The 24,708-nt window shown below is 38.2% G+C and overlaps 1 protein-coding gene across 18 annotated transcripts in view; it reads left to right on the top strand.

Annotated features, from left to right (window-relative positions):
- The window catches only part of MEF2C (myocyte enhancer factor 2C), a 187,668-nt gene that overhangs the window by 138,252 nt on the left and 24,708 nt on the right, over positions 1-24,708 (top strand). For 8 of the 18 annotated variants that reach the window (XM_072139453.1, XM_072139461.1, XM_072139447.1 and 5 more), the window contains 3 exons: positions 6,320-6,463; positions 15,294-15,480; positions 18,538-18,585. In XM_072139453.1, the coding sequence (XP_071995554.1) occupies positions 6,320-6,463; positions 15,294-15,480; positions 18,538-18,585 (379 nt within the window). Of the gene's footprint in view, positions 1-6,319; positions 6,464-6,526; positions 6,665-15,293; positions 15,481-18,537; positions 18,586-24,708 lie in introns of all 18 variants that reach the window. The other 10 variants (XM_072139468.1, XM_072139448.1, XM_072139444.1 and 7 more) reach the window with 5 other exon arrangements.

Genomic DNA, 24,708 nt, shown 5'->3' with positions numbered 1-24,708 from the left:
ATGCAAATTCAGCATTAAACATGTACTTATTGTATCTACTCCATATATCCTATACATTGCAAATAAATAAATTAGTCAGGCAAACAAGTTGTGATAAATCCCCCCATTGAGTAGACTCAAATAATTAATTGATAAATAGAAAGACAGCTGATAGATAGACAGATAGATAGATAGATAGATAGATAGATAAAAAGAAAGACAGATAGACATGTGATATATAGATAGATAGATAGATAGATAGATAGATAGATAGATAGATAGATAGATAATAGATTAGTTATATAGAATTAATACAGGATATTTTTATTTCATGCTCCTCGAATACTGACCCAATATCCTAACTCTAGAATGTGTCTATTAATTGTGTGATCCTGCACTTCAGAGAACCTCTTTTGGTTACATGATACATGGAAAGATGTATTACATCCATTATCATTGTTGGAAAGTCTTACGTTATACAGTATGTCCCAGTTCAAGTGACCTGAGCTCATATTATTGACAGTATTGCAAGTATGAAAAACAGGCAGCTCTAACCCATAGAGATTAAGGGCACTGGTCTGGAGAAGCAGAGCAGAAGAAGCCATCTATGGCCATGTTGCAGGATAAGCCGTTACGATTGGCTGTTGTCACTTGGCCTTTGCCGGGTGAGACAACAGGTGCAGACTTGCTGACAGGTGGGGATATCTCGGATAAGTCAGATAGCTGATGGGGAGTGATGTAGCCTTGTGTCAGATTGTAAACTGCTGAGTTTTGACAGAGGAGATAGCCAGCATGTGTGCTTTCAGATCATTTCTTTCTCTCAATCACTCTGAAGCACCGTTGGCCTCGGACCAAATCCTGGGTATACGGTCAGGTCCAAACAGGACCCAGATATGTTATTACTTGGAAATACAGTCAAAGTCTTAGGAACATGAGAACATCAGCTGAGAACATGTTTGTTCCTTCATAATTTCATGTCTCTTAAATCAGCAGTAAACTCTAGCATCTAGTACATGAAAAGCATTGTGTCACATGAGGCCTAGAATCAATATAGATTTATAGATAATCTTTTCAGTATTACTTTATTTATAAAGCGCTAATAAATTCTGAGAGATTCCATGCACTCACATGAGTACTTTAACCCAAATTCCAAATTCACCAATCACTATGTCTTTGCCGTGTTGTAAAAATGATCAAACTATCCGAGAAACGATTCTTAGTGGCTTTGCCAAATTTTTGAAACAATTTGGGTTAGGTCCAAATATATATTCGATGTTGCTCCAATTGTCCTGGAAATTGGTTTATAACCCCCTCTATGCCTCCAAAATACAGATTTTTCATTAAGAGTTCTAGTTTTGTAAAATCTTATAGATTTTTTCCTTTTCCCTTGCCCCGCTCCCCCCACTTCCTTAGATGTGGAATAAATGACAGCAATCGGTAGCTGCCATTTTAAAATATTTGTCCGAAGCAAAGCAGAAAAGATTCGGATTGGCCTTGGTACTTGAAAAGTGGCAGATTTGTAGGATAAACCAAGGAACCGATGCACTAATATCTAAACTGTAACACCCCTGGAAACTTACATGAACAGTAATCTTTATGTAGATGCTGCCCTTGATGGACTTGAACCCCAGACCCTGGAGTTGCAAAGATGACATTTTTATGTGTTGTAGTTTATTGAACTGTTGAATAATGGTTGTATTTTCTGTTGACCTCCTGAAAATGATTATGTATTAATGATTAGTGAACTAAACTTTATGCTGGGATTTTATCACTCTTAGAGGTTCTAGAATTTGTTGATTTTTTATGACATGTGACAGTATGTATTTAATAAAATGTGTCACAGATAATGGCAATTTGTTACAGCATTTCATGGAAACAAAATATTTTGTATAAACAAAACAACTATTGAAACACGACCCCTCCCCCCAGTAGCCTCGAGCATGGGATACATATGATTTTTTCCATTACTTTATGCTTCTTAAGTTTAACAATATTGTAGAGTTTGGTTAATAAGTCATTTTATTTTTTATTTTTTGTTGTTACAATTTCTGAAAATGTATCATTTTTAAAAACTAATGTAGAGAAGCCAATACAACAATATGGCAGAATAAAAAAAAACAGAAATGTTTCCATAATCTTCTATACGACATAGGAGGGATCGAGTAAAAGTTCAAGTCCATTGGCTTATATGGATAGCATATTGTAGCCGTAACAGGGTTATGTGTGAAGCCCAAAGCATGCTGGGAAAATTGATTCAGGTTACTTTGAACACTTTCATTTATTGATTTTATGCATCCTACTGAACTTTGTTGACACAGATGGAAAGGGTTAACAATATAGGATGGACAAAATTACAGTGTAAATTTAGGAAAATAATACAATGACAAATCTAAGGTTACATATATGCATATATTTTACATTGAATATAGAAAAGTATCAGGCAGGTACAATATAACATGACTACTATGCTACTATACTGGTTGCTGAACTACAACTTTGAGTGCACTATGAGGCAAGTAAGAAACTCTCTGCTTGAACTCTGAGGTTAAGATTACAGAACTTTCCTCACACCATTTCGGATCGCTCCCATAAAAAGTGAAGCTTTGTCATCCATCAGTCACATGAAGGTTGCATGTACATGACTCTGTCTGTGAGGGGGAGAAAGTTGTGCAAGTTTTTGTAATCAGAGATGAAATTCCTTCTGTAATACATAGACTTACTTCTCTGAAGATTGTCCTTTCAGGGACTAGAGAGATCTGGGTGCCAGCTGTTATGGGGGCTGTACGAGAGAGTAGAGTGCACTGCCTGGCAAAACTTTGAAAGGAATCTACCATCAGAATCAAGCGTAATAAACCGGGGCACTTACTTATAGATCCAGACACCATGACTGTGGTCATCTTATATTTGTTATACGTGGCCTCCTTCCTTCTACGGTCAACCTAATGAGTATTAGAGTGTTACTAGAGCCCCTCCGTACTAGAGCACTTCCCCCCTCCCACTATGTGCTAAAACTTCCTCTGCTGCCATGAGATAACACCAGCCAAAGGGAGGGGGTAGTGCTGTGGGAGCAGAGGGGAGGGAGGGAAATATGGGGGCTCTGGTAACACCCACCCAGAACAGTTATAGATCATTAGCATAATTACCACGTCACAGTGTCTGGATCTATAGGTGCCCCAGGTTTATTATGCTTGATTATACTAGATTTCCTTTGAACAAGGTATTTAAGGAGCACAATGATGGGCCTACCAAAGATTATATTAGCAAATTGCCGGTGGTGCTTATAAATCTTTAACTGCTTTTAAAAAGAACTTGGACTTGACTGAATATGGAGGATGTTGTAAGTTTAATGTTGATAAAATGTCAAATCTATATGTATAGCATCATATATATACCTATAAATACAGTATGTGTGTGGGAGTAGGTTGGAGAAGAATGACTCTGTACACTAGTAGAAGCCACATGCAGTAGGAGAATATGGCAGCTATACCCTGTATGTTCTCGGTGACTGTGATAAGATAACACCACTACACACTGAGAAGTCGGCAGCTGGTTGCAGTTTGCCATATGGAGTATGTGTTTTTGGAGCTGTCAGCACAATGCCATATTAAGGCAGTGAAAGCAAAAACATGACCTGTATACAAAAAAATCATGTGCAATTTCAGGGGTTTTTTTCATATTGAAAGAAATCATAAAATAATGTGGCGTCCTATGGCCCAGAGGTAGAATAATTCATTTTACTTACAATATAAAATAACTATGGGGCAGGTGCATCATATGCCTTGCAATGTGCGCCTCCTTTTTTCTGCTCTTTGATTCACCTATTGTCTGATTTGCTTTAGATAAATTGTTCTCTTTCTTTGCGCAACTTCTGAAATTTGTGCAACTTTTGGCACAAGGGATACAAAATAGTTGCCTACGCCCGGTGGGGACTGGAGTGTATTTGCACATTTTGTGTGACTCTTTACCCACCATAAGGGAAAGTTGGCACAACCTAGTAATCATTACATGATTGGCCAGTTCCTCTTAAAATGGCTGGCTTGGCCAATCTTAAAGGAAACCTACCATTTAGAATGGTCGGTGTAAGCAGTAAATACCGAGCACCAGCTCAGGTGGAGCTGGTGCCGGTACTTACTTTCGTTAGTGTTATAAACCGTGGTATCGCGGTTTTAACGCTTTTTAAACTCTAGAGCAGAAGAGGCTTCGGCGCTGCGCGCGACCGTAGATGTATAGATGTGTATAGCCGGCTATAGACTTCTGCTTCCGTCCTAAATAGACTTTCTCCACTTCTATAAGTATATGATCAAAGTCTCATACCACAAATATGTTTATGCCTCTTCTGTAGATAATTTATAGGAACACATGTATTTGCAGGGTCTGCTTTATGTGTTATTTTCCCATAGATGTTTGCTTTAACATTATACAGCTGCGTCTCTTCTAAACATGTCGGCATCCAAATAAAATGGCCTTAATGATTTTCGCAATCTACTGAATAATGTTACCTCTACTGTTATATATTTATTTTTCTCCCTTTAATTAGCATTTCTTACCGTGCATATCATATTAATGTCTGCATTTCATAAATAGTAAAACGAATTTTGCCTAGATTATTTTATTCCATGGGTAACTAGGAGCAGCAGACACGTTGCAGGTTGACTCGTGTGTATTATCCTTAGCAATCAATTATCGATCTACCGATCTATCTATCTTTTCATCCATATATCTAGCTATTCATTCATCCATCTATCTATCTATCATCTATCTATCTATCTATCTATCCATCTATCATCTATCTATCTATCCATCTATCTATCTATCTATCTATCTATCTATCTATCTATCTATCCATCTACCTATCTATCCATCTATCATCTATCTATTTAAAATTTCAAATGGGTAATTTGAGTGAGGGGAGGTCAAAAAGATAAGATCTAGGATATGGCCTAGAACTTAGGGGGTATTTATCAGAGTTTGTGTAGAAGGTCGCGAATCAGTGGGCATGCACAATTCCTGCTCATGATGCTACTGCCCTACGTCTGCGCAGTTGAGACACAGGCTGTGGCGTTATCTTATGCCAGCCTGGTAGCGCTAGGCCAGCGTAGTGCAGCACTACCATCTGGTGGATTTATCCACCATCATATACACTGATGCACCATACACGAGTATATGATAAATGTGCCTCTAAGTATTTTATATCTACTTTTACATTTCAATAAAACAGCTATTGCTTACCCAAGCTGGAATCAACTAACCCAAGTTGCTCCAGTGACAGTCTGTGTACATTATTAGTGACAATCCGTGTCCTAGTGACGTTGTTTTCAGAGAACATTGTGAACAGGCAAAGGGCCGTATAAGCAGTGCTCCAGGCAGAGGTGTGTAATAGCATTAGTCCCCAGAGCAAACAGGGGCTATAGTGACACCCCTCCTAGCACTTGAAGTTAATCTGCATATTTTAAAAAGTCTTTTGTCAGGACAAAGAAGGTTGTATATTAACTAATAAAAAACACAGCCAGTGTCACTGTGCCCTGGGGAATCTGCCACTGGAGCTACATGGATAAGTTGATTCCAAATGGTAAATTTGCTTTAAAGGTGTTTTCTAGTAATTCTGTAAAACAACATGTTGGCCAGGGTAGGGGTAAGGGGAAAAAAACAAGTCTACATTCCCTGCTCTGCATTGGGCGCAACATTTCTTTTGCTCATTTAATGTTATCCTGAGTTGGAAGTGTCAATGGTCATGAGACCCACTACAGCCAATCACTGGCCTCAGCAGGCATGGATGTTGTAGAGCCAGATCAGAGTAGGTACCCTTGGTGGAGAAGTGCCGGAGTGAAAGTGATGTCACCATCACTGTGGGGTCAAATCTATGCGGAAGCCCAAAGGACTTATTGATCTCCTTATGTTATCAGTTATATCAAGCTCCCTGCATAAAATAGATTGTCAGACATAACTGATATATGTGAACCCATCCTAAGGGCTTCTTCATCGGACAGTCACAAACAGAAATAACTGGGCTGTCACGACCAAGAATCAGCTCGGTCGTGGGTATTTCCCATTTGTGAGAAAGCGCATTAGATTGTCAGTACTAACATTTTTAAGACTACATGAAAGCAGGTGAAATGGGGCTTTCCATGGGGGTTCCAGGACAGTATAATATCATATGTATGGATTTGAAGTCAAGTATATGGGCTACTCATAGCTACAAAGTGTTTATATTTCCAGTATTTTTTAATGAACATTGATTAATCTGTATTTATTTCTTATGAAGCAGAACCTTGAGTTGAGCTCCTGAGACCCACCTTGTATGTAATTCGGTGGACTGAAGTGTCCTAATTATGTGTTTCAGACGTTGAGAAAGAAAGGCCTCAATGGGTGTGATAGTCCAGATCCTGATGCAGACGATTCTGTAGGTCACAGCCCAGAGTCTGAGGACAAGTACAGAAAGATTAATGAAGATATTGATCTAATGATCAGCAGGCAAAGATTATGTGTAAGTACCTGGACCGTCTATTCACTTTTTGATATATTTGTGATATTTCTCTAAACCTGGCAGGCATTGAACAAGAAAGAACACAAAGGCTGTGACAGCCCTGATCCCGACTCCTCTTATGCCCTCACCCCACGCACTGAAGAAAAATATAAAAAAATTAATGAAGAGTTTGATAATATGATCAAGAGCCATAAAATACCTGTAAGTACCCGAGGTCACATGGCTGGTCTGCTAATCACTGCTGACGTAACACCCCTTAACCCTTGCAGTGCTGGTTTACTATTCAAACCCCTAAACTGCTAGTATACTCCCTAAATATCATTCAGAGGCCCCTCAACTCAAAATTCTTATGAAACCTCCTTGTTCTTTCAAATGATACATTTAATAGGTTAATCTCAAAACTTCACTGAGTTATAAGCTATATCATTCAGCCAAAGACCCTTCATTTCACATAAAGCAATAAGGTGCTCAGCCTTAAATTATTTTCAGAAGTTAAACTTAGTTTAGTAATTTTACTTTGAAAATGAAATTAGGTTTATATCAAAAATTCAGATAAGGGATAAATCAAACTTTTACAGACTAATGTTAATGTCTACTTGCTTCAACATGAACAGGATCTGTCACTAGAGCAGACCCCTTTAAATTAAAGCATCTATCAAATAACTACAGTCTAATAGTATAGTCTAAAAGTATTAGAACAAAGCCCTCAAAGGTACCCAGTATGTACCGTATCAGCCAAACTGTGGCACCTCTAAATGAGACCTTCCAGCACATTTGATGCATTTTCTACTTTAGCAGAGTCAATGGGATGTAAAAGTGTCCCTACTATTGTGCCACTAAGAACTTTTCACTTAGAATGATTCTTCCATATTGTGTCTTCCAATGGCCAATGGAAAATCTCTACTATGAGTCTTTGCATATAATCGGAGGCACACATAGGTACAATATATCCAAAGTAGACATGTGGGTGGCAAGAAATAGTTTTCTGGAAAACCCCGGCCCTGGTCCAGGGAAAGATAAAACCTGCTATGACTCCCCTGTTCCTGCAGCTTGACCTCCTGACAATTCAATGGCTTCAGTGGTCACTGGACAGAAATTGGTAACATCTATCAAACATCACCAATTGTGATACTATGACCGCTGAGGCCATTGGTGAACCCTGACTACTCATTTAGGGCAACGTACAACTAACAGGCTCTACAAATCTTTGAGGGGACAAATAGATGAATCGTTCATGAGATGCTGATATGCAGTTGAAAGTTGACAACAAAAACAGTTTTCCTAGAATTCATCAAAAACGTATTATTTATAGGATGTTTGATGTTAGCTTTAGCTGGAAATGCAGGTCCATAGCTGGATATTACTAAACAAGAATTAAGAAGAAACACTCAGTTTTTTATGAATTATAAGAAAACTGTGTTAATTGTCAACTTCCGGACTCATTTTAATGTATTATGAATGGGCCTTCTATTTGTACCCTTATACAGCCATGTGCAACCGGTATATCAAATAACATGGACCCATGTTGGCAATTTGAGTAGAAAAGTAACTCTTTCCATTTACTGCATCTAAAAAGTGGTTGAATAAAAAGATGGCCATTATAAAACATTTACCAATAAAAGCAAGCAGGATAAACCAAGGAAACCTTAACATTTATATACAGGCATTGTGACTGTGGAAATCTTCTTATATTTGTTATCCATGACCTCCTTCATTCTAAAAACAACTTTTAAAATTATGCTAATGAGTCTCAAGGATTCTGGGGGAATTACCAGAGCCTCTCAATGCTGTAGGTTCGCAGGCTGTCACAATTAGAAAAACATGTCTCCCCCTCTCCCTGCTCTCCCCTGAAACACTCCCCAGAGCCCTTCAAGGGAACCTGTCACAGCTGTTAATCTAACACGGGTTCCTATAAAAGCCCTCAAGTCCTAAGGGCTCCCCTTTTTGAACAAACCCCAGCGACGTTCACAAAAGCAGAAAATTAAGTTTTATTACCTGATAACCAGGGAGAACCCAGCGAGTCGAGTTGGGCGGATCACCTCGTCTTGAGTCCACGTCATCCCTCTCTGCACATCAGCCAGCACATACCTCCATCTTTCGTTTCCTACTCTCCCTGGCCGAGTTCCTGCATGTGCACGCACGCGCAGTGAGCCAGCGGTGCAATGCTCGCTGCCGGGGGGACTTTTGACGTACGAAAGATAGAGGCATGTGCTGGCTGACGTGCAGAGATGAAGCCGGTGGACCCGCCCAACTCAACTCACAGGGTTCTCCCTAGTTACCAGGTAGAGCATAAAACTTAATTTTCTGCTTTTGTAAGCATCGCTGGTGTAAGTTGAAAAAGGAGAGCCCTTAAGACTTAAGTGCTCTATGGGAAACTGTCTCAGATTAATTTGTTTTGAAACAGAGCTGACAGGTTCCCTTTAAGGCTCCTCAAAATAATTATAAAAGTTGATTTTAGAAGGAAGGAGGCCATGGATAATAAACTAGATTACCACAGTCACGGTGCCTGGATCTATAAGTAAGTGTCCCTGGATCATGCTTGATTTTGATCTACCTTTTAAATAAACCTTTTAATTAAAATCCATTTTCCTCAATGATACCCGGATAAATTTTAATAGCGATGACTGCATGAAATCCAGGACACAACCTTGTTGCAGTGCTGGGGTGATACCATGGCACTCATAAGCTTTGCTTCTCCCGAAAGTTTTCGCATTCATTTCTATGTTTGCAATGTAGATCTAAATTTAATATGCCAGCCCTCAACAAATTCATATGCCTTGCCAGTGATTTAAGAGAAATAACTTTGCATGAGCTTTCCTCTGTTTTGTTTTTGATGTAATGTATAATGAGATGCATGTTTACATGCATAGAAAATCATGAAATGATTGATTGTTTTCTTTGAGTGGGATGACATACGTATGTAAATGTGTGCTGCAGGTTTTTTTTTCTTTTCTCTTTCCATTCTGTTTAATGTAGAGCCGTCTGCTTTACATGGGTAACAGTTCAGTAACAATTTACTATGGGGGGGATTTGTTATATGAAAAAGAATCCAACTTGCTTTTATCATATACTACTGCTTGAGTTGAGTACTGTGGACACCATTAGCCTGGAAAATCGTTCCTACATTTAATATCAGACCACCTGCATCTAGTTTCAGACTTCTCGTTTGTACACGTCTCTCCCAAAACCAAAGAAGTCAAGCAGTCACCACCAGAATTGCAATGTAAGCCAATAGAAAGACCTGTTGCCATTCTTTGCCAAAAAGAGGGTGAAAAGGTAGAGGGCAAATAAGCATTGAGCCCTTTCCTACAATGGACTGAACCTGTATAAGAGGTATGTCCCTATCTGATCTCTGCTATGGTGCACTTTTTGTTTTAAAGAGGTTGCACCAAGTTTTCAACGATGCTGGGATCCCAACGATCATCATAAGGAATCAGCACTGATCACGAGAACAAGCAATGGATGAGGTGTCAGGATGAGTCCTGCTTCTCCAATAAATACTATGGAGGTACAATGCTCATCTCTGAACTCTCATCCACTGTCTATAGGGATGCTAGCCAAGCCCCGTGCTCTACAATCTCTGACAATCCTCTCATATTGAATGGAGTGGCAGGACTTCAATTAGTGAGGAATTCATCATCAATGGGGGTCCATACTTGTGATTGGTGGGGTATCAAGCAGTCAGACCCCTCACAGATCAGATTGTTATTCCTTATACCGTGGGTAGTGGATAACAATCAATCTTGGTACAACCTTTGTAAGATCACCTGTGCAGCGAGCTGGTATCTTCTTTCAAAAGACCTCAGGAATCTATTGAAAAACATGAAAGGCCATTCATGCGCTGTACACTGCGGATTCCTTGCTAATGGCAATGTCAATTTTGTCAAAAGAAAATCTATCCCTATAATAATGCTATGCATGCTATAGACCAGGAAATCCTAAGAAGATTAGTACAATGAGGTCCCACATTTATTAAAGCCCCTGCGCCAGTTTTTCCCCTAATTTTGCACGTTCTTTTCAGATTGTGTATAATGTCCTAACTGCAGGCAGCATGTTATAGAGCAAGCGGAACTGAGCAGGTTGTACATAGTGTCCAATCTGCAGGCAGCAAGTTATATAGCAAGAGGAGCTGAGCAGATTGTGCATAGTGTCCTAGCTGTATAAAGCATGTTATAGAGCAGGAGCAAATTCTATATACAGGCAGTCCCCGGGTTACATACAAGATAGGGTCTGTAGGTTTGTTCTTAAGTTGAGTTTGTATGTAAGTCAGAACTGTATACTTTATTATTGTAACCCCAGCCAGAACTTTTTTGGTCTCTGTGACAATTGGATTTTAAAAATCTTGGGCTGTCATAAGAATCAATATTAAGACTAAAGCTTCATTACAGACACCTGTGATAACTGTTAGATGTTTATTGTAGCCTAGGACTGAAGTACAGTAAATTACCAATATCCAGGGGTCCGTTTGTAACTAGGGATCATATGTAAGTCGAGTGTTCTTAAGTAGGAGACTGCCTGTACTCAACTCCTACTTCTTTATTACATGCTATGTGAAGAAAGGACACAGTGTACAATCTGCTCCTAATGCTCTAATATGTTCTGCCAGTATATAGGACACTGCCTACAAATACAGCCTGCTCAGCTCCACTTGCTCTATAACACACTGCCTGCAGATAGGACATTATACACAATCTGCTCAGCTCCACCTAGGTCACATTTTCCTGGAGGCATCTCACCTTTATGGAAAGTGTGACTGCCTTTTTGTCTGTAACTGTATTAAAAATATAGAAAATGTTAAATATAGTCATAATAAACCATGTGACACAAACGATCACTACAGTTCGGAAGTGACGTATTAGATCTGCGTCATTGGAAATTAGGATTTTGGCACGTTACATAGTTATATAGTCTGTAGAATTTAAAAAAAGACTGTAAGAATGGAAATGTTCTCTAGGATATAGTATATACATGTGTGTGCATACATGTCATTCCTGGTTAACTGTGCGCTACGACAGTGAATTCAGAAGTCACCTCGGTGCTTTTCCATCTGTGCCACCCTGTTAAGTTGCCCTCGAATTCTTGGGTGACTGGATGGTTACAGTATGTTTTCACACAAGCTTTTTTAGATGCTTATGTAGCAGGGATGCAATTTGAGAGCAGGGACACGAATGCCTTTTAAAACCCGGTGTTGATCAGAGCAGTAGCAGCTGTTGGCATTGAGATGGACAGGAGGAAGGGATTACTAGCAGGCGCGGAGAGAGGAGGTTTACATGAAATCCACAAGTCTTAGAATGATTCACTTGTCCTATGCAAATATTGATTAGAGAACGCAGATCATAAATATAGAAGGAATTTCAGCTTCACCAGGAATGTGCAGCCGCCCCCAAAGTACAGTAAACATCACTGTACATGTGTATGAGATCATTATCATAGCAAAAGCTCGGCCTCTGTCTTATCTACAGTTTATTTGCTGTTCTCCTTAGTCGCATAAATGGCTTAATATGTCAGAGCCGCTTCAAAAACAAAATATATGGACTCGAAAACCTTGAAATAAAACAAATGGAGTCGAGAATCAATTACTGACCTTGTGCTCCACAAAAAGGCAATTCAGGCTGTGGTTCTTGTGGTTTAAAAGTATAGGGTGTCCTGGTCTGAAGGCTGGACACTGCCATTTTACACAGGAAGGATGGCACCATCAAAATGACAGCCTCACAGACGCTCTAAACACATGGCACACTAGATCCATTTTTGGTTTGTCTTGCCCACCTGACCACAAACTAGGGGGTGGTAAGAAAACACAGCCCTGCAGTTAAAATGCACAACGCTACGCCTTTGCTCATGCAGAAAGAAAGATCCATTGAAAAAGCCGAGCTGTGGATATGAAACATGGGTTATATCTTTAACCACCGGGACGAAAAAGAACCTGACTTCTCCGTCCATAAGAAAACATTGCATGTGCCAACAGAAAAAGCTGGCTATGGCACTTCATGAATAAGGGTCGCTCAAGTTTCCGCAGAAAATGCCTAAGGACATGCATTTTGTGGTTCAAAAACATCTGATAATAATTATTCTTGCATTTGTACTTTGGAGTAGAACATCATTACTGTGCTTTACTAAAAAGGCTTAAAATTAGAGAAGCTCATCCAATTACCAGAGAAAGGTTTGCCGGTCACTGTGGGCAAATTCACATTCGCTTTATTACAACCACAGCGCAAATCCCCAGAAAGACATTTTAGCTCAAGCGTTATACTGCTTAATGATACATAGTACAGTTAATTTATACGTTTTGTGGTCTTGGTATACATCAAGCACCTTTCCACCAGTTTTACTTTATTTTGGACACTTGGACTAGTAAGAGAGCCCAACAGATGTAGATGGGTGGCAGAAATAAGCCACATGTAGCAGCTAGTCTTTTTAATGTTATTTACATCTTGGCCATAGAAGATAAAGATGGGTGGATAATAAAAGATAGATAGATAGATAGATAATAGATGATGGATAGACAGATTATAGATGATAGATAGATAGAGAAATAGATGATAGATAGATAGATAGATAGATAGATAGATAGATAGATAGATAGATGAAAGATAGATAGATATATAGATGAAAGATAGATAGATAGATAGATAGATAGATAGATAGATAGATAGATAGATAGATATATAGATAGATAGATAGATAGATAGATAGATAGAGAGAGAGATAGATAGACAGATAAAGAAATAGATAGATAATAGATGATGGATAGACAGATTATAGATGATAGATAGACAGATTGTAGATAATAGATAGATAGAGAAATAGATTATAGATAGATAGATAGATAGATGAAAGATAGATATAGTCAAGCAAATAGAAAAGTTTTTACACTTATATATTTATTTTGATTTGCATCTTGAAGTTTTGTTATTCAAGCCAAACAATAAGTTGCATACATAGACATTAAAAGATAGATACCAGTAGATAGATAATAGATATACAGAAAATAGATAATAGATAGAATATAGATAAATATATAAAGTAATAGGTAGATAGACAATAGATAGATGAAAATAATAGATAATAAATAGATAGAGTCAAACAAATATAAGTTTTTATTTTTTCATATTTGCAATTGTCATGCAAGCCAAACAATAAGTTACATATATAGATTAGAAGATAGATAGATAGACAGATAGGAGAAAGAAGGAGGAAAAAGAAGATAAATATCTCCCTTACTGAGATATTTAGATAAAAAACATAGATCAATAGATAAATTAGTCAATAAGTTGGATAGGTAGAAAGATAGACAGATAGATTATTTGACATTTCCAAAAAAATTACTTCAAATGAATATTCACACAAATAATTTTATTTTATTTTATAAAGTGAAAATGATAATAATAATAATCTTTATTTATATTGTGCCATCATATTCCGCAGTGTTTCACGCATACAAATATAATAAGACATTACACAGCAATAACACGGTCATGTATAGCAATAGGAGTAAGGGCCTTGCTTGAAAGAGCTTACAATCTATCAGACTCCTTCCCTTCTTCTTGCAGTATTTGAATTGCAGCCATGAAACAAATTCTATAAGTCAGTTTTTCATTCACATTTACAAAATCCAGCAATTGATATGAACCTTAAAATTTGTACATTTCACCAGATCACATATGTTCTGTATATGATTTTCTGCAATGCATCTGGTTTTGGCAGCGATAAGAATGCATCTTTTATAAATATATAGACTTTTTTTTCCTTGAATGGGTTTGTATTTTTTTATAAATTTTTACTTCAAATCACGTAATGGTTAATGCTGCAGAGTAAGAATTCACTACTGAGTTTTAGAAACAGGCTTTTTTTTGCTTGATGCTAGTCTCCGCATTTATAACAGAAGACTCGTAAGTGTTTTATTTACATAGATTGTCATTTCGATATTTTATGGCTGTTACTAATTTATTTGCTGTATCTTACGACATTGACGCTTTAATGTTATTAGAAGAGAGGCAGAACTTGTTATCAAGCTTCTCCAAATTTCATGCTTTTCATATCAAATATAAAGCAGCCTATTTCATATTTTCAGCATAAAATATGATGTAGAAAATGTCTGCACGGCCAATGCTCAACCAATTGTACAGAATATTTTACTGTTAATGATAAACAAATCTGATAATTCAATTGTTAAAAGGGAGTCAAAGCTATTACATATACAGGCAGTCCCCTAATTAAGGACACCCGAGTTACAGCCCGAGTTACAGATGACCATTAGTTACAGACGGACCCCTCTGCCCCCTGTGACCTCTGATGAAGCTCTCTGGAGGCTTTACTATAGTCCCAGACTGCAATGATCAGCTGTAAGGTGTCTGTAATGAGGCATTATTGATAATCCTTGGTCCCACTATAGCAATACATTTAGAAAATCCAATTGTCTCTGGGACAAAAAATTAATTTTGTCAGGAGCTACAATTATAAATTATACAGTTCTGACTTACATACAAATTCAACTGAAGTATAAACCCAAGGAACCTATTTTGTACATAACCCGGGGTACTGCCTGTATATTGATTTAAGAATTCCAATAGTGAAAACTAACCTCAGAGAAGGTACATAAGGGAACGGAAAGTGTAAAGAGAAAAAAAAATGTAAAACATTTAAAAAAAAACATTTTTATAGAGTCTTCTAGACTTTTCCACAAGGACACTAGTTCTTACTACAAGTTACAGAGTTGTATCTTATAAAATCCAGTGTGGTTTCTCTAGTTCTGCTTAATATTGCCATAATTTCTTAAAACAAAAACAATCAATGGTGTAATTATTTTCTTTTTTTTTTATTTTACACACAGGCTGTTCCACCTCCCAATTTCGAGATGCCGGTTTCCATCCCAGTGACCAATCCAAACAATTTGGCTTACAGTAATCCAGCTGGTTCACTGGGTAACCACAACCTTTTGCCATTGTCCCATCAAACCTTGCAAAGAAACAGCATGTCTCCTGGCTTGAATCATCGGCCACCGAGTGCAGGTAACACAGGTATGATACTGTGATATACAGTTGTTTTTTTTTAAGGTCATTGATACATGCATATTACTCCCATGGCTATATTAGAGTACTTTGTATGGGACATATATTTTAGTTCCAAAGATCTAATCCCAGTTGGGAAGATCAGAAATATTGATTATAAAACTTTCTATCAACATCTAATTCTGTCCATACATCTCTATATTGAAATGTATGTTGGGTCCAACTTTATTCGATTCGAACCAATGTTGCTTCAATTTTACCCCCTCCAGACCTCTTAAACACATCCTATCTCATTTTGTAATATTTTTTATGTATTTTTTTTTTTTCATTTTCACTCGCTCCCTAGCAGGAGCTAGCCGACATTTTGAAACATTTGTCCAAAGCGAATCAGGGAAACAGGGAGAAGTGGCCAACCGCATCCCCAGAAATGCCAAATCCACTCTTGATTTATCTTGATTTGGGGATTACATACTAACAGTGTAACATTATTGCTCCAGAGTCTAGACACATTTGGGGTGTTGCCTGAGATCTTTGCTTATATTTGTATCTCTTACATGAAACAAAATTCCTTTTAGAAACATGTGATAAATGTAAAAATGCTTATATAAGGGTTTGAATTGTTATGAATATTTTTTGCTTGGTTTTATTTAGATATTTTTGTAGCAGAGATATAGAAAAGCTTATCAGAAAAATACCAGGAAAATGGCACTTACGAAAATATTGGATGTTTTTCTAAAATTTACTGGAGACAAAAAAATTATAAAAAATGCCATGAAAAATATGATGTGTCATTCTGTCCTTGGGTCATATGCACATCCATGTAGATCAGATACATGCTGCCTGTGCTCTCTACAAGCAGTAGACCTAAAGATATTCCGGTCTTGAGTCCTTGAGGTTGTTCAGTATAAAATATAAATATTAATGGGAATATTCAAGAATGTCTATATGGCAGGGGTGCCTATAAAAATAATAAACCTCTTATACTCACCTCTCGCCATGCTCCTGTTAGGCTGTGACACCACCCTTTACTGCCAGGCTCTGTTTGTGTACAGAGGACGGGCAGTGACATCATGATCACAGCCATTCAAATCCCACAATCTGAAACTCCGGCTGTAGCATGTGTGGCTGTGGTCACCGCTTCACTGCCAGCTTCTGTATACAAACTGAGATACAAAGAGGTGAGTATAAGAGGTTTATTATTTTTACAGGCAGCCCCCGACCATATATGTATATATATATATATATATATATATATATATATATATGTATATATATATATATATATATATATATATATATATATATATATATATAAAGAGAAGCATCACTGTATACAAATAGGCTTGGGTTCAGGCCCAAAACTGGGATAAGTATATCAAAATGTAGAAATACGAAAACGTCAGCAACATTTGTCTAGTAATGTTTTCGGCTCCATTACACAAGAGCCTTTCTCCAGCCAAGGCCTTCAGGTCTACAAGTAAAAAAAGACTAAATACCCTCAGGACTAAGTACCCTTGGGTGCTCTGTGTACGTCATAGAGCACCTGAGGCTAATAATTATGCACGCCTCCAGCTTCGGGGGTTACCTCCTCTCCCCTGCTGGAGAACCCGCTGACAAGAGGCAGGAGGTGTACATAATTATTAGCCTAGGGTGCTCTGTGCACGTCACACAGGTTGCCCAGTGCTCTCGACTAATAATTATGCAGGGCCTAGTGTAGAACTGCATTTTAGCCTGCTCTGAACCTGGCGGGGTCTATAGCTAGTGCACAGGTGCCAGCCCACTGCACCGCGCCCCCCACCCAACTGGACCAATGAGCCTGGAAGACTATGCCCCCTGTCAATTAAGCCCATGCTGACAGGTAGATCTGGCCTCATGATAGATCCGGAGGGTGCAGAGGGCAGGGTTTGAGTCATACTTTGATGTATGATGTGCCATTGTATGATACATCACCCCCAAAATGTATTGTGTGCAGCTACCCTCCAAAATAGAGAGAGAAGAGCTCTTTAAATACTGTATTTCTCAACCTTAATTTCAACATTATTAATACTACAAAATGGTTGTCGTACTGAGTGTGGTCTGCGATGCACAAGAACAACTTTATATAACTCTTTATATACCTCTTTAATACTTTATGGGGGTCATTTATCTTATTTCCCCCTTCTCTGTGCTCATTTTGAACCTGCTCTGAGTCTTTTTTTGGACCTAATTTGGCGCAAATTTTAAAAAAGGCGCAATTTGTTGCGCAAATCATACCATTGCCTTTCCTAAGCATGGTCAGGACTGCCATGTTATTGCCCAATTATTTGCGCCCATATAGGCTATAGGCTCAATAGTATAATAAATCGGCCGCAAACATCTGGAAAGAGGCGCAATGTAATGACAAATAGGACGCAAAAACACATGGCAAATTGAGGCGTAACATTCCAAAAAAAGCCCAAAATAGGCGCAAAACAGCCATTACGCAGCAAAAAATGTGCAAATCACCAATGGAAGGAAAAAATAAATGACCCTCTATATATCTCTGTAGTGCTAAGGTTTTTATCTTTATGCATATTCTTGTTTAGTGACCTTTACAAAAAGTGATTCTTTCTAGTACATTCACTTGTAGTGACAATAATATGTATGCCTAGCCATAATAATTTTTATGGGAATATCGGAAGTGACCACTACTATTTCTCTAGGGTTATATTGCGGACGTGTGTCCGCAATTACACACCCAATCAGACTCCCTGGTGAGCCTAACACATTAGTCATCTCACGTATGTGATTGTAGACTACAATATACATGTATACAAATATTCACTAACTGCCTATAAGTAGTTAGTAATGAGGAGTAAAAATCTATATTTTCTGAGTTCTGAAGACTTTTCTAGTTCTAGTATGGCTGCTGGATTTATGGAAGCTAAACCTTGGGGTTGATTTTTTTCCCCCAGCAATCACAAATTGACAAAGTTCATAGGACAAATTCCTTAAATGGACTTTAAAGTGGAAGTGAGTTAAGATGTGGTATCTGTGGTAAACGGCAGCAATGCTGACTACGCCATATATTTTTTTTTTAATTCTTAGGTGGTCTGATGGGTGGGGACCTCACAAGCGGTGCAGGCACCAGTGCAGGTAAATCATAGGTCTTCTTAGATTTTCTAACCTGCTCTAAATCACTAATTACTGGAAATCTAAATTCACTTTCCAGACAAAAATAAAAATTTGCCAGATAATCTGAACTAATCTAAAACAAGCACAGACAGATACTGTTCGTACAAGATCGTCCATGTGAAGTTGCATGTGACTGTTTTGGTTACTAGAACTCAAAGTTATAATTATTTGTTTAGATAAATTCATGGATTTTGTAGTTTTACATCAGACAAAGCACCGGTGCATGAGACTGAAAACAAGGACAGTATTGTACCATGTGATCCTGGAAGGCTTGACACCTAAATTCTCCTCATCCAAGGGCTAATCTATGGATATGATATTTTTTTTTAGGGGGGAGGGGGGGACCGCAGAAAATTATGTGAATTATTTGTGATTGTCAATGTCATTACGCAACAGCAGATTTATCATCCAACATCACAGCAACATCTGCATAAAATTTGGTAAAGATTTCTGGAAGAAAAAGTCCAACATGCAGGACCCTTTCCTCTGGCAAAATGCTGCACTGCACAATGGAGACTCCATGTACCTCTTTATAATCAATTGGATCCATTAGGATCCATTGCTATCAAAAATAGGCATCTAATCCAATCAGGAATTCAGTTTTTATGCTCCTATAACAACAACAAAAAAAGAAAAGCCTTTGTGGTTAAGTTCCCCACAAAAGGCAAAAAAACAACTAGATTGATATCCCTGGTGACAATGCCAAAGTACAAATGTCACTTACATCTACCAAATCCATGCCACCTATCTAGTTTCTATTTAGACAAAATATTTAAATATTTAAAAAAATAGATAAACCTTTACCGTCTCAGTTAATAAATGTTATTGTTGTTGTGGTGAAACGTTACACAGTTTTTCAATATACTTTCTATATTAATTCCGCACATTTTTCGACATCTCTGCTTGCTGTCATTCTATAGAAAGCTGGTCATGGTCACCCAGGTACACGGCTTGTTATTACACACAGCTCTGGTTACTCTCTCGCCCACATTTACTAAAAACAGTGCAGTTTGCCTAAGTAGCCTGCAGAGGGCGCCAGATTCAGGATGCGTGGCGCACAGTTTTCATGAATCTGGCGCCCCCTGCACTGCTCCAATAGAGTGAAGCACTTTTTTTGGTGCACCTTTAACATGTCGCATGCATCACACTTCTGTCGGACATTGCATGATAAATGTGGCGCATGGTTTGACTGAGCACCAGAACGCCCTTTTCAATTCAGAAATGTGTGTTGTATAAGGACTAGTGCTGCTGCGCCACAAAAGAGGCACGTGCAACACATATGTGGTGCGGACACTTCTTCAATACCTGTGCAAGCAGTTTGCACTAGAAAGAACTTGCAAAGTCAGACAGAAAACTGGTGCAGGGGCTTCAGTAAATCTGGGTCTCTGTGTGATATAACGAGCCGTGCACCTGTGTGACATCACATTCTATATCCACTGTTAGTAAACATAGAAGTTTACGACAGAATGACATCAAGCAGAGATCTAGAAAGCAACGAGGGATTGATACAGAAAGAATATTGGAAATTTTCATCATGCCAACTATAACATTTACTTGCTGAAATTGGAACACCCCTTTAATATATAGGGATACAGGGGTCCGAACTTTGTTTCAATGTCAGATTTTAGAGGAAGAATGGTCTGTTGCATGCACCCATGCACACATGGTGAAGCCAAGCATGCATGTGGAAGTACTATGTATGTCTGAATTTTTTTTTTATTATTATTATTAACAAGATAGATTGTTATATATATATATATATATATATATATATATATATATATATATATATATATATATATATATATAGTGTTAGAGTAGAAAATGTTAACATTTAGAATAATGCAAGAATTCCCTGAAGTTCTGGTTAAAATAATTAGATAAATTGAATGATATTCCCAAAGCTGTGACCGACTATGAAGAAGAGTCTTTGTTTATTATCTAACACCACCAGAACAGGGATAAGGAGAAGGTCTCAATAAAAGCCTCGATGAGAAGACAAGTTCATTATAGAGTTGAAACCCTCTCCCTTATAACTTTTTAGAACAATACATCTATTTAAGTCTAGTATATGTCTTCAGTACAGACTCCAAGATGGCAAATGTTGTCTTTGTTCAGTGTCTCCCTCAATAACAGGGAACTTTGTATGGTCCATGTTTAATAGGTTTGAGCTGGTGGTGATATAATCATGTTTTGCAATCCAGAGGTTCATGATCTTTGCTAAATTTGGAGGTGAGGTTCAACTTTTTGTCTGGGTTTGTATTCCTATACAATTGAGCGTTCATCTGCATGGCGTACTCGAGCACTCAGACTATTTTTGATCCTTACACTTTTCAGAATCTATTTACATAATATGGAAAGATACTAAATACAGATCCCTTTAAAAAAGTCAAGTAAAAACCTTCAATATTCAATATTTAATATATACTCGAGTATAAGCCTAGTTTTTCAACACCAAAAAATGTGCTGAAACCCCAAACTCGGCTTATACTCGAGTAAAAAAAATATAATTTTTACCACAATGCAAGTGTTTTCCATTCTAGAGGCCTTGAAGCCGTGGAAGCTTTCTTGAATACAGTTAAAGGGGAAATAATGATCTACAAACAAAACCACCATTTAACCAGGGATCACTTACAATTTTGTCATCAAGCGATGATCCATTTTGTAACAGAATTTAAGATTTCTAAAAACAAGTCATGTATTAAATAGTATCTATTGTACATATTAAATTATTGGACCAAATTCTGGAAAAGACTGGCGTCCAGACACCACACCCTCTAGTAAGAGAACCATTCTGGAGCATCTGTACTCTATTATTGAGCAGTAGGTTTTGACTACTCACCCCAGTATTAGACAGGACAGACATACTCTACCCACCAAAAAAATTATTTTAAGATTTAAGATTATCTAATTTTTTTTTAATGATGCTTTGCCAGATTTGTTGCTCCATTTTAGAATTTATTGTGATTCCCAAGTTAATGTGATTTATTTGCTATTAAAATTTTAAATAAATTGTCACCAGACTAGGTTGTATCCTTGTCTTATACTGTCATTAAAGAGACACGCCTCTTTAAAGGGAACTTGTCAGCAGAAATTGACCCAATAAACATCAACCAGTATATTGTCAAATGGGTTAACATTTTCTAGTTCATGTTTCTCATGCCCCAATGTGGTGGCATAGTGCAGAAAATCAATCCTGAAGTAACATATAAATTGGTTGTCATGAAGGTGGAGAGCTCAGTGCTGAAGTCAAGCTCTCCACTCATGAGAACTCCCCATCTGAACTCCCCATCTGTTGTGAGTACCAGACTTCTGTAGAGATGGTAAGTGATGTTACTGGATGCAGGATGCTCAATTACAGCAAAGGGGACCTTATGAGGTGAGAAGTACTTGATTTTAGTGCTCCACCTCCATTATTTCATACATCAAATTTATGCCTCACTTCAGAATTGATTGTCTGGATGATGCAATCAGACTGGCTCGTGAAAGAAACATTAAAGGAAACCTACCACTTGAAATTGCAGGTTTAAGAAGAAAACACCGAGCACCAGCTCAGGGTGAGCTGGTGCCGGAGCTTATTTTTGTTAGTGTTTTAAACCGCTGTATCGTGGTTTAAAACATTTTTAAACTTTATAGCCGACCCAGGGAGGTACGCGCTCGGCGCTTACCATGCGCGCGGCTCTCCTTCACTTACTATGTAGCCGCGCGCATGGTAAGCGCCTAGCGCGTACCTCCCTGCGCTGGCTATAAAGTTTAAAAAGTGTTTTAAACCGCGATACAGCGGTTTAAAACACTAACAAAAATAAGCTGCAGCACCAGCTCACCCTCAGCTGGTGCTCGGTGTTTTCTTCTTAAACCTGCAATTTCAAGTGGTAGGTTTCCTTTAAATAAAAGGTCTTAAGATGATTGACAACATACTAGTAGTGGTTTATTAGATCAGTTTCTGCTAACAGGTTCCCTTTAAGAAGGGATAATGGCAACACCCAATTGTTAATTTATTTATAAACTTCCTGTAGAAATTTTCTAAAGAGGATAAGTCTTATCCAAAGAGGTAATACATTGTCTTTCTGAACTATATATAAAAAAAAGGAAAAAATTTTTCTAAGGCTTGTTTTTTTTTTGGTATCACAAAAATAACTGGCTATAGATGGTAAGTGTACGCTGTAGGTTAAGTATAATGTATGCATTCCAGGGTTTCTGCTGCACACAGCTTGTTAGTCTATAAGTTTCCTGCAAAGGGAGGAGCAGTAATTTATAGTTTTTTCCATGGTCTTTTGATCTCACGTTTAAGGCAAACCACAAAGAAAGTTCATATATTTTTTAATGAGGCCATTTTAATGACTGACTATATCATCTTTAATAGATAATATGCAAAACATCTTGTCTGTGTACAGTCATATAAATGGGGAGGCCACTGTAGAAAAGGTGAAGGATCTAAGCCAAGAAGACGGAAAAGAATAGACATTTTAGAAGTGAACTCCACGGAGTGCAAATGCATCTTAATTATGTTGAAGAATTCCATATGGAAGATAATCATTATAATTCTACATTTTACGGCACAATAAATGTGACATAATTTGTTCTTACAAAGACTGGAAGTATATGGATAATCTGTCCTCGAGACCCAACATACAATGTGGCCTAAAAATCAACAAGACATAAGTTATTGGCGGAACCCATAAACTTCACTATTATCGTTGCTGGTTTAACTAGCTGAAACTGTTTCCTGGTTTCCCAAGTTCCCATGAGTATCCGAGTGCCTGCTGTCTAGAATTCAACAGTTTACAATGTGGGGTTAAATGTACCTTATTTGTATATTATAACTTTCATGAATGAAGATCATTGAAGAATGTTATGATTTGACATACCCTCCCATTTTCAAAATGATTATGTCTATTGATGAGCGGACCCGATCCACAAAGGATTGGTACTGACCTTTGTGGGGTTGGAGACTAGTTTGCCATAAATAATCCCACCCATTGTTAACGGGTGGTGGCACCAATCATGGGTGTTGACTCTCTAAATGCCTCTGGCTAAGTCACCAGTGCCATTTAAATGTGTGTCCTGGCACGATTTTGCCAGTGGCATTTAAAAAGTTAAAACTGATCATGGGTGTCACTTGTGGGCTTCCGGGTTCGGTACCCGAAAGGGTGTTAATGTTTTAATGGGTCTGCTCATCATTAATTATGGCATCAGTGAAAGGCTACATTCACATGATGTATGCCTACTGTACTACATTCACATGATGTATGCCCGCTGTACTACATTCACATGATGTATCGGCGCCAGGGATGGGAGGAGGGGATGAGCACCACTCACCCCTGCCCCTCTCCATAGCCATATATGGCCGCAGTGCCATAATACGGGGAAAGATAAGACATGTCCTATCTTTCTCTCGGCTATGGAACGGTACGGTGCCACACGTGTGCGGCACCGTACCGCTCCCATAGGGCGTTGTGAGCCCATTGCCGTGTATGGGGGATGTATATACACCGTATATACGTGGGCCATATATACGTCCCCTATACGTTCGTATGAATGTAGCCAAACAATGTGTGGGGCGTGTGGGGGGAGATCACTGGTGGCAGGTTCCCTTTATTTGAATCTTACCCACAAGAGATATATGTATATACCATATTCATACGTTGAATACATCATGAAAATGAATTCTGCTTTGCTGGGATACATTTTATTACAAGAAGAAAGCCTGGGCATGTGTTCCTGCAGCTTTGGACATGTAAACCAACTCTCTATACACATTCCAATAAGACAATAAGATGATAGCATTACTTGTGCGTTCATCTTTGTAGGAAGTATACAAACACTTCCAAGCCCGCAGCTTTCATTACAGCGCAGGATGGTATTGAGGTAATTGAAACGACTTGACACACGCAAGCGTCTTATGATTAAAAAAGCACTTTGCAGAACAGTAGCATAATCAAGTGATGAAAACAGGGGATCATAGGCCTGGATATGAGAGGAGAAAGTAAAGCAGCAGGGATGTGATATTGTGGCAGACACTGAAGAGGCTTCATCCACAAGCCATGCTGCTAAATTACTGTATAGACAGCCATTGTTTATCTG

The sequence above is a fragment of the Engystomops pustulosus genome, chromosome 1 (genome assembly GCF_040894005.1).
Source record: "Engystomops pustulosus chromosome 1, aEngPut4.maternal, whole genome shotgun sequence".
Classification (NCBI taxonomy): domain Eukaryota; kingdom Metazoa; phylum Chordata; class Amphibia; order Anura; family Leptodactylidae; genus Engystomops; species Engystomops pustulosus.
This window is presented reverse-complemented; position numbering and strand designations above follow the sequence as displayed.